This window comes from Lycium barbarum, chromosome 7 (assembly GCF_019175385.1).
Source record: "Lycium barbarum isolate Lr01 chromosome 7, ASM1917538v2, whole genome shotgun sequence".
Lineage (NCBI taxonomy): Eukaryota > Viridiplantae > Streptophyta > Magnoliopsida > Solanales > Solanaceae > Lycium > Lycium barbarum.
In genome coordinates this window covers 125,879,197-125,890,587 of record NC_083343.1, presented here as the reverse complement: position 1 = coordinate 125,890,587, position 11,391 = coordinate 125,879,197, and the positions used below count along the sequence as shown (strand labels likewise).

The 11,391-nt window shown below is 35.1% G+C and overlaps 1 protein-coding gene across 4 annotated transcripts; it reads right to left on the bottom strand.

Moving 5' to 3' along the window:
• Window positions 1-419: 419 nt before the first annotated feature.
• LOC132604219 (nuclear poly(A) polymerase 4) lies at window positions 420-7,480 on the bottom strand. 4 transcript variants are annotated; one of them, XM_060317626.1, is made up of 10 exons: window positions 6,943-7,479; window positions 6,762-6,839; window positions 5,188-5,295; window positions 3,821-3,883; window positions 3,515-3,676; window positions 3,028-3,141; window positions 2,898-2,960; window positions 2,372-2,701; window positions 2,107-2,271; window positions 420-1,947 (listed from the first exon to the last, which is right to left on the bottom strand). In XM_060317626.1, exons 1-10 carry the CDS (start codon window positions 7,066-7,068, stop codon window positions 1,360-1,362), a joined length of 1,797 nt encoding a protein of 598 aa, XP_060173609.1. In that variant the 5' UTR covers window positions 7,069-7,479; the 3' UTR covers window positions 420-1,359. The 4 variants fall into 4 exon arrangements, with proteins under 4 accessions (XP_060173609.1, XP_060173611.1, XP_060173610.1 ...); XM_060317628.1 differs by having other exon boundaries at window positions 6,762-6,859; window positions 6,943-7,082; XM_060317627.1 differs by lacking the exon at window positions 5,188-5,295 and having other exon boundaries at window positions 6,943-7,480.
• Window positions 7,481-11,391: the final 3,911 nt, after the last annotated feature.

The following is an 11,391-nucleotide window of genomic DNA, read 5'->3' as shown; positions in this document are numbered from 1 at the left end:
GTTTCAGCAAGTGTAATCTTATTCTTTTACCTTTCTAAATTTGGTGCTTTTAGGTATTGTTTAATTGAGTTGGTAGTATTTTGAAATAAATTATGTAAGCTTCTGCAGTTAATTCGAGTTACTTCAAAGGAGACGGGATCCTTTAATCGGATTATTTAAATGGCATAACCACTTCTTTTGCCTGTGTTTTATACTTAAGACGGTTCAATATTTTTGGCAAATAGAGCTATACTTCACCGTTTAGTAAAAGAGTTTTGAGTTCTATGCACTACAACAACATACATACCCAAGATAATCACACCAGGTGAGGTCTGAGGAGGGTAGAGCGTACGCAGAGGCTGTTTCCGATAGACCCCGGGCTCAATGAGAGAAGAAAAAGCAGCAAGATAATAAAATAACGGAGTAAAGGAACAATCAGGTAGCACTGGGGTAACTGCAAGTAACTCTATTTGAGAAACATTCATTGACAATATACAATAAATTGTAAGTGCTTGCTATAAAAGGTTAAATAACACCGATGATGTAAAAATTCATCAAGTGTGTGTAACTTAAAACTTTTGCCTAGCCTCCTATAGTAGCCCCTTAAGCATTCAGCCTTCCCCTCCATGTTCTCTCTCTCAAGGTCTCTCGCTCGGGCCTATGAAGCTTTTGTCACCTCAATAGCTTCTTGTTGTTTATATGCTGCTTTAACTGGTCACTTCAGATTTAGCAACTATTGGTGCTGCTGCTAAATCTCTCGTTTGCGGTTGTTGATTTTTGTTGTCTGGGGGTAAATTGGAGCAGCAGCTGTTTTGGATGTTGATTCTGCCGTTCACCTCTGTTGCTGGTTCTTTGTTGCGACGTAGATTTGATGCCTTAGTTTCACTGATATTTTGCTATCTAGTGCAGTGTACTGCTCCATTCTCACTTCGATGTCCATCCCGCAGTAGTGCAATCCAGTCTGCCAAGCTTATATCACCCTGCAAAGACCCAAAACTTCCAGATTCACGCCATCAGCTACTATTACCAAGCGAAAACTCACAAACAGAGGAAATCTCCTTGCAAGAAAGGTTCTGAACTTTGGAATTTGATACGACCACCCGTCAACTCCATCCCACCCCCACCTCCCACCGCTAGTGTACCTGGTCCATTGACCTGCTCATCATCATCATCCACCTTTTTGTCATTCTGCGTAGGCTGCCAAGCTGGGGCACCTACAGAGCACAATTTTTCACAAGTACTACGCGCCTCCTGGCTAGGGAAGGATGTATATATTTGACTGGTCAAAAAAAAACCTTCTTTCATAACTCCCGACAAATTCCTTGACATGGTGATATCTAAACTATCAGGCTGGAATTTTCACTCAGAAGGGTGTGGTTTCTACTCCCCAGTATCCCCTGTTGATTTATCATCAGAACTTCTGTTCTGAAGGTCAGCAGTCTTAATCTCCAGCTTTGACTCCTCCGGAATGACTATCTGTGAGGATTTGCCTGACCAACGAGAAACACTTGCAGGAGCAGTTCCTATAATTTGAGGACTAATAGAAGCACGTTTCCCCAGTTTGTCAGACTGTACATCAACTGTTTCGGTCTCCTGCTTCCTCTTTGAATGCCTTTCTTCAGGAGACACGCAACCTTTGGCATCTTTCTCAGGAGTATGCTGAGTTGTATTTCTAGATTGCCGTGGTCTCTTATACCCATCAGGAAAGACATAGGCAGGAATTTGCTTCCTACGAACATGCGAGACATAGATCTCCATGGCCGGTCTCCAATAAGAGTACATGCTTACGTCTTGCTTAAACTCATCGACTGTTCCACGAATATCAAACTGTTGACCTTCTTGTACTTTGACATCCTTTTGCCTCTGCAAACCCATGAAAAAAACACAATGTGGGCATGACTTCGACGTGTCTGCGAATTCGTTAGGATAAGGATGGCACTGCAACATCCCATTGGTGTCCCGCTCTATCTGCAAAGCATCAACCAAAAACCACACATTCCATCACTAGAATCAGGAAGAAAAAAAAAAAAAGGGACAAGGAAATTAGATCTTTCCTCCCAAACTTTATCTTTCTGTGCTAATAATTCTCATCAAACCTTAGAGAACCAAAAAACTACCAACTTTCACCTTTAGCGTTAGTTGCCGAAGCCGGGATTCCACCCAGCCTTTCCAAGCTAACAAATCATTATTATTTGCTGCAACGATCTCAACCTGGAGATAGTTTTTGTACGCCTCAAAGAAAAAATAATGCTCAAAAAGAGCAGGCCACCGTGCTTTATTCAACTCAACATCCTGGACCAAAGAATAAACTAAAAGCATCTTCACTACTTATTAAAATTAGTCAGAAGAAGAGGGAGAAAGGCAGAAAGAATACTGAACCTTTATAGCGTACCTCACAAGTCTTGTAACCAATCTGAAATTGGTCCATCATTACTCGAAGAGTGCTTGGTGAAACGTTGTAGCTAGAGTTCATGCAAGGGTAGGCAGGAGTGATGATTGGCATATGATGAGTTCTGTCTTTAGGATTCTTGCGCGGATCCCAAACAAGAAACCCAAGTTCATCCTCTTCTATTGGGCATAGCATCACAGGATTTGGCCAACGCCATTGTGTATAAACACGGAAGAACCTAGAAACAAGCATACTAGGGATTGCATTGGGGTAAAGCTGGCAAATGCGAGCAACCAAAAGAGCCCAATTGACCCCACCAAGAAATCCAGTAACCTGAATAAGAAGCACAGCAGAGGCAAACCAGGAAATCATAATCAGAATGGGATAATTTTTAAGAATGACACCATCTGTCAAATTTATGAGAAAGATTATGACCAAACAAAAGGAATCCCTAGTTGAAATACGTGTGTGTGTGTGTGAGAGAGAGAGAGAGAGACCACTGAGATGGTTGGAGAAATTAATTACTCACATTGGAATAAACACCGCGTCTTTTGGCCCAGAACTTCAGACATCTAAGAGTTGTGCGGAAGTGCTGCAAAAGTTTAAGTAAACATGGAAAAGATCAATCATTTAAGGAAAGGAGGAACACTGATGGTTACCTTAGCATTGGGAACTAGTTTCAGTATTTGATCAGCAACGCGGCAACCATTGAGACTTCGAACAGTTGGTTCATCCACATTGTAGAGTACAGATCGGTCTGAGATTTCGAAATCCTGTTGTCAAATCAAAATTACAAGTTGGAGTTGAATTCAATTCAGCATAACAATATAATTGAATTCTGGAATAACAAATCCAAGAACAACACATTGCATATCCAGAGCTTGCAAGAAAAGTACAGTTCAAAAACGTGGAACACAGTCTAAATACACACTGTAAATGAAAAGGCTGTTATATTCTCCATTGAATGAATGAATCCAAGTAGACTAGTTCTTCAAGCACCAGCCTTACAAACAACATCCACAAGAACCTTGAGATACAACTAGTTTCGAAAAGGTAAAAAAAAAGAAGGTTGGTGGGGGGGGGGGGGGGGGGGGTAAGGAAAGTACACAAATAAAGAATATCCATGAGAACTTAATTCCAACTTACTTCAGGAACAACCAAGTGAGAGATACTTGCATAAAGAAGATCAATTGATATCCCTTGGAATTTGAATTTCATAACTGGGACATGAGCATCAGGAACTGGTTGAAGTTCACTAACTTCTTCCATTTCAGCTAAAATATCATGAAGAATGATAAAGAAATCCTCCTGCATAGGTACACACAAAAAAAAAAAAAACTAAACCTCAATGCCAAGCCAATTGGGGTAAAAACAAAAAGGAACATTTTTAATCAAATTGTATTATGTTCACTGGACCGAACAACAAAGATTTAACCAATGGGTTGTACTCACTTCTCGATTGACATAAGAGGGACCAACACACAATGTGTCAACGTCAGCTCCTGGTCCATGAACCTGCAAGGCGTACAATTTTTGACCAAATTATGCATTTGTTGAACCACAACATCAAGATAGTGACCATAGAGGCCACTCAGTTTCTATAAGATAAAGACATCTCTAACTTTAAGAAAAATAGAAGCCAACCGCACTGTATTATTTTGTCATCTTTATAACATGAGACAAACTGTATCCAGAACCAACAAGTTAAACATGTGTTTTGTAATGCTCAAATAAAATAAAACTACATTAACTACAGTTTCAGCGACTACACCAAGTTTATTTTCATATTTTTTAATGCCTTTTTAAATAAAGAAAATGAATATGATGAGTTGGATGTTTGCTTTCCTATTGATCTTTATACACTATGAATTTAATACTGTGGATATAGTCACTATATTATTTGCATTTGTTATCAGATGTTTGATGAAGCATATTAAATTTGGATATAACAACAAATAACCTAAACCATGTATTTTGTTTTAACTTTAGTAAAACTTTCTTTGCAATACAACTCACGAGTATATCTATTGCCTATTGCCTATATCATAGGTATATACTCATCTATCTAATACTTCCATTGGATATGCGTTTAATACTGTTAGAGATTTGTATGTCAGTAGAAAATGTTGAGAACTTCCAGTGTTAGAGAATCTAAAGTATTGAATAGTAGATTGAGATAGATATTAGCATGGATACTGAGGATTCACGTTACTGGTCCCAACAAGCTTGGTGTAATGTTTTTTTTTTCCCCTCTACTGATCACCTTACAAGAACTATAATCTAAAAGCTTCCTTCATCACCGTAAGTAGACCAAAGAACAAGCACTGCCTCCATTCTAGGGCAAAATAGTTCAACTACTTAATAATCCAATGAGATATCGGACAAATCTAAGTCCATTGGTTTATTTAACCAAGATTGAACTTGCAGCACAGAAAAAGGAGCAGCACAAGATCACATAGTGACTAATTGCAAAAAAGGAATAAATTGGAAGTCCGTGACTAGTGGTGTTGTTACAAAGTTTCTAAAGGTTCCATCTAAGACTTTGCTAAGTTGTCCCAGTTAAATATTTGAGAGATAATGCAAGAGGTCAAAGTATATTTTATTCCGATTAAGCATTGAAATTTGCATAAAATGGTCCAAATAATTCATAGCACAACCTCCACTAAGAAGAATGCCAGGAACATAAACCCAGCAGAGGGCGTGTCAATTTTACAGGTGAGGGTTGAAGCATAATTAACATCCAGAAAAGGAGATTCTATTAAGCTGCTGGAAGAACTAACTACCGCGTAAATTCCATAAATGCTGAAACTTTTACTTACCCCTAGACGATAAGAGCCAAAGGTGACTATGATAGTATTTGCATCCTCAACCCTTTGATCTTTGTAGCCTCTCTGGCGAGTCAATTGTTTCACCCATTGTTTTACAATCTACAACAGAATAGTAACCAACTTCTTTCACTACACTTCCGTGGATAAGTCACATTATGAGAATCCAACAATATTAGTTGGCTATTACGGACATATGAAATAAATTCAGGATGCAAATGTCGGATAGCAAGTGGTAGGACAGTACATTAAAGGGATTATTGTAAGGAGCTAAGACCAAAATTAGATGGACATTTCAAATACAATCACAAAGAAAACGCCCCAATTTCATCCTCCATCAAAACTTTGGTATAAAACTGAAGCGCAACAGACCAAAACAAAAAGGCATATCACGTATGGATTTGGTAATCAAGTACAACAAGCAATTCATGTTAAACAAACACAGTTAATTAAGAAGATATACCAACTCACTGTGATGTGAAAAGTACAAGTTTATCAACTAGATCAGGATAAGAACACCAATAGCTCATTTCAGGGATAAATAGTTCCTTTATTACCAGATCTAAGAGAGTAAAACCAAGAACCAAATTTCAGCGGCAAGTCATATTTTAAACCTTAAGCCTCTGCTCAGTCAAATAAAAAATGGTCATGTACATGTGCCTCTTTATTTACAAAAATTATGCGTGAACCAGAAAACAATATCCAGGATGCCTTTCTAGCTAGAGAGGTCACCCAATTCTAAAAGCAATTAAGAACTGTTGTAAAGGGATTCAACTTCTCTATGTATTCTGTGTCGTCCTTAGAAGGAAAAGAATAGAAGATGCTTCGAAGGAGAAGCTATCCTGAGCATAGATAGAATTTTACTTGTGTTAAAGCTTTATTCTTCTGTGTAACATCTGCATGAGTACCACATGGTTTGCAGCATTCCCGTTGTCCTTTTTGTCATATTCTACCATGTATTAAATCCATCAGCAAGGGAACTTATGAACAAAATTCTATACATCTGACTTGAACAGTAATCACTTTGATTCTAACTGTATTAGTCCCATTGCTTCCCCAAATTTCTCTCAATACTTCATAGAAACTAAAGCCCTAGATTACAGAACTAACACAAACTACTATAAGCTAGAAAGAGCTAATTTTCCACAACATACCCTACAAGCTCAAAAGGCAACAGCTGACACACAAATATTAAACTTACAGCAATTGTCATCACTCATCAGAAACATGAAATAGATCTTAGTCCATAATTTAAGCCTGTTTATATAACTATATGCACAATTGATTTATCATTTCATCGTTTATCCAGCCAATGAGAAGTTATTTCATTGAAGTACTTTTAACGCATCCAAATCCAAAACTGAAATCGACAACAAGAAACCAATCTCCCAACTTACCACCCCTTCTTTAGCTTCTCAATTAAGTCTTATAATTTCCTGATAAACATAAATAATCGCATAAACTTAAGTTTTCCTAGTCCATGACATTCCTGGCAAACAATTAGAGCATGTTTCATCAAATTCATGATAAATATACATTGGTAAAGTTCTTTAATGAGGTTCAATTACCTCATCAAGTTGCCGCAGTACTTCTTCTCTCCTTGCAGTCTCTACCTCACTCTCATACAATTCTGATTCCCTCATAAACTTTCCCAATCACCACAAAACTTGAAAAGTCAATACAAATTCATGATCAAATTGAAATCACAACTCATATAACTTTAGAACAAAAAGCATAAAAAAGAAGTACCTTTTCTAGTGCTACATTTCTTTCAAGATCTGCTTCAGTAGGTCCAGCAAGAGATAATGGCTTTGTGACACCATATTTTGTCGCCACTGGTGCAGCAGACTCACTTAAGCTCTCAGAATTCACCATCACAATTTCCAACTGTGAATGAAAATCTAAAAGGAAAAAACCCCACACCAAAAAAAACACCAGTCTAGTTACAGAAATTCAGATTAGCATAAAAAGTGAGAATTTTTCAACTCTGTATGAATAAAAATAAAAAAAGAAAAAGAAAAAACCCCACACCAAATTGAGTTACTAAAATTCAGATTAGCATAAAAGTTACTAAGGTTTTACAGATCATTGAATCGATAAAATGCTGAACCAGACAAAATTGAAGGGGCAAAAAAAAAAAAGCAAAATTTTCAACTTTGTGTGAATAAAAATCAAAAAGGAAAAACCCCACTAGACCAGTAGAGTTACCAAAATTACATATAGGATAAAAGCTAAATTTTACAGATCAAGAAACAATTGAAGACAAAAGGGGAGATTTTTCAATTATGAGTCTGTTTGTATGGGCTTATCATAAGCTGTTTGCCGCTTATAAGTAAAAAAAATAAGTTTAATTTATTTTATTTGGCTTAAACTTATTTTATTTGACTTATAAGCTATTTTATTTTAAATAAAAAATAATTTTAAGTTGATCAATCAAATATTTAAAAAAATTAAAAATAACTTATAAGCTAATTCAAACGGGCTCTATATATGAAAAGACCAGTCGGGTTACCAAAAAGTTAAAACTTTACAAATCATTGAACCGACAAAATGCTGAACCAGAAACAATCAAGGTCAAAAAAGGGGACAATTATTTTAGTCCAACATGTATGAAAAAAGAAACTATTTTAGAGCCCGTTTGGATTGGCTTATAAGCTGTTTTTAGCTTTTTTGAGTGTTTGGCTGACCAGCTTAAAGTCATTTTGTGTTTAAAATAAGCTCAAAAAAATAATTGAGTCAATTTGACTTAACTTATCTAAAGCAGCTTATAAGCTGAAAACAACTTATAAGCCAAAAAAAATAAGTTGGGCTACCCCAACTTATTTTTTTTGACTTATAAGCTGTTTTCAGCTTAAAGCCATAAGCCCATCCAAACAGGCTCAGTCTACCGTATATACCACGCAATTCTTTAATTTTAAAGCTACATGTTTACCTGGATTGTTTTATTTATCTTGTTATTATGCTATCATTATTTTCTTTTTTTACTGATTTGGTTAAATTTTATTTGATTCAAGAGTCTTGTCGGAATCAATCTCTCTACCCTATTACTTTAGATTCATTTGTGTAATTACATTGTGTATGTTATTATGTTAATAACCTAAATAATCCTTAATGTATATAAAAAGTGATTATTTTAGTCCTTCAAATATATCGTGTAACCGCATAATTTTTAATGTATGAAAAAATGATTATTTTAATTCTAAACCTTAAAAGTAAAGATGTAAGTCCAATGATCAATGAAGTTTAACCCGCCGTAGGGAAGCAAAATCTACCCTTTGCCTCCTACCATCACTGTGTGCACATGCAACGATGGAGTGTACATTTTTCTTGCTTTCCTTATATCATAGTTTTCGTACTTGCAACAAGAGACATAGTTGGATTAAGATTTTAAAAGTAAAAACATACATTGATTATTGGTATAAAAAAATTCATTAAAAGTAGCAAAAGTTGATAGTTGTTCTCATCATTAAGATTTGGTTATGGCCTACCAGTTTTACTCCCATTTTTACGTTTTTTATACAGCTCACATGAGTTGTTGGTTAAATTTAACCTTCGCGTAATAACCAATATTATATTTTATTAAAAATAAAAAATATATTTTTGATTAATAAAAATTAACGGACTACGTTTGATTAGTTGCACTTATAGAACCATTCTTTCTCAAATAAAACATCGAATAACTCAAGTAATATGAGATTATAATGAAAAAAGATAAAGTGTAGAGACGCAAAAGGTGTGATGCTCAACCCAATCTCCTTGAGTCACGAGGCCTTTTTAACGGGTTCACAATTTTGTGTCAATTATATATTTATTTATTTATTGTGATTTTACTCGTTCATCACCGGCAATTCAATTCTACCTTGTAATTTTTATTAAATGTCACAAAAGAAATTAAGAAACTATATCCCTGACTCTCCTTACTTTTATTTTGATACACTTGTAGTACAAGAATACAATTCGTTGTATAAAATGAATGATAGTAAGCTTTCCAAGGTATAAAATGATAGAGATCGGTTTAGATAGTCATTATGACCTACATATTTGTCTCCAACAAATTTGAATGCACCGACTCCAACATAAAGAGGAATTTTGATTGATTAGTTCTGAGGAGGTGTTTGGAATTAATTTACGAGTGAATCGAAGATTTTTAATTCCATCAATCTTGAAACTTGTAATGACTTTAATTGTGGAATTAATTTATGAGTGAATCGAAGATTTTTAATTCCATCAATCTTGAAACTTGTAATGACTTTAATTGTTGTTCTTGACTGTTTGGGCAGGCAATTCTTCATCAACTAGGCCTTGATAATGCTTCCTCGTATTGCATCTTTTATTTTATTTTTTTGGGCTTTGAATATTCTGAATAGCTAGGTTGCTTTTTTGCCATCTCCTTTTCCGTGACCATGCTTCGTTCGATTGCATTGTTTATCAAGGGCAATTTGCACGATTGTCCTCATTCGGTGTGGTCTTTAATTTTTGTCCCTCAAATTGGTGGTGTTTAATTTTTATCCTTCACTAAAAATCTCTTGATTTCGGATTCGAACCCCTATTTAGTCAAAAAAAAATTTAAAAATCGCAAGATAGAATTCGAATTCGCAAAGCAGAGTTTTGCTACAGAATTTGTAGTCAAACTTTACCTCATCAGTTTTTTTATTTTTTTACTCAGTTGAAATTTTGTAAAACTCTGTCTTAAGACCTAACTTTTGCCCGAATAGGCCTAATTTTACTATAAAACTCTGGCTTGTGAATTTTTTTTAACTGAACCGGAGTTCAAACCCCAAACCTCGTGATATTAAGAGAAAGACAAAAATTAAAGACCAGTGGCTTTGAAGGTCAATCCGCACGAAAAAATGGTTTTATCAATTAGTATCATCTTGATTTTGGGCTTTGAATATCTGAATGGTTTAAGCTGCCTAATTGTCTACGAGTCATTTGCACGATTGCCTTCAAAGGCACTGGTCTTTAATTTTTGTCCCTCAAATTGGTGGTCTTTAAGTTTTATCCTTCGCTAAAAATTCTTTGGTTTCGGGTTCGAACTTCAATTCAGTCAAAAAATTTTAAAAAAAAAATCATAAGGTAGAGTTTGGATTCGTAAGGCAGAGTTTTGTCTTCACCAGAAGGTAGGGTTTTTCTTAGTTGGAATTTTACAAACCTCCGTCTTAAGGCTTAACTTTAGTCCGAATAGGGCTAATTTTGGGCAAAAGTTGGGCCTTAAGGCCTAATTTTGGGTAAAAGTTTGACTTAAAGCTTAATTTTTGCCTGAATAGGCCCAATTTTGCTACAAACTTCTGCCTTGCAATTTTTTTGTTTTTTACTGAGCTGAAATTCCAACCCAGAACTTCAAAATATTAAACGACGGACAAAAATTAAAAACCATCAATTTGAGGGGCAAAATTAAAGACCAGTGCCTTTGAAGGCCAATCCGCACAAAAAAAATGATTGTCTACTCTTTCCCACTTCATCACATGGCAAAGCTCCTTCTGGACTATAATCCAAGTCAGATATAACTCAGTTTGATTTTGGACTTGTCTAATTATATCTTTGATACAAAAAAAAAAAAAAAAAACTGTAAGAAATATTTCAATTAGATATGTTCTTGTCATCATTAAAATAACAAAGAAGAAGCATCACTTAATGAGAAGAAGTACATTGGGGTTTGCTTGGTTGGTGAATAAGTTATATCAAAATTATAATGACGAGATTACAATACAGAAATCAAACACTGACGGGATTATTCAGTGAATACTATTACTGGTAGATGTTTGAGTCATTAGATCAATAGTTTGTTTGACAAAAGTTTCCGGGAAGCTAAAAATGGTTATTTTTTCAAAGTTTTTTTCAGAAGCTAAAAAGATAGTTTTTTCGAGAAGCACTTTTGAAATCTTGATCAACGATAAATAATTGCTCTAAAATTAGTGAAATACTTTTGAAATAGATTAACCAAAATGCAAATTGCTACTCTCTAGTTTTTTTTTAAATGACTTCTGACAAAAAACATTATTTCAAATAATAGATTTTACAATATTGACCAAGCATGCTATAAAAATGGGATATACAAATTACAAGGTATGAGATAAAAAACATGTTCGACTTTCTATTGGGGTAAATTTTTTATTTTAAAATTCAACTTTAAATTTTTAAAGGACTTCAGGAGAAAGCATTGGGAGGGACATCTTAGTCGTTTTTTGTGTTTTTATC

Coding starts and splice junctions, on each gene's coding strand:
- LOC132604219 (XM_060317626.1), bottom strand. CDS start 7,068: ATGGTGAATTCTGAGAGCTTAAGTGAGTCTGCTGCACCAGTGGCGACA. Junction 3,677..3,820: donor CCTCTTATGTCAATCGAGAA/GTGAGTACAACC, acceptor GTACCTATGCAG/GAGGATTTCTTTATCATTCT. Junction 1,948..2,106: donor TTCGGCAACTAACGCTAAAG/GTGAAAGTTGGT, acceptor GATGCTTTGCAG/ATAGAGCGGGACACCAATGG.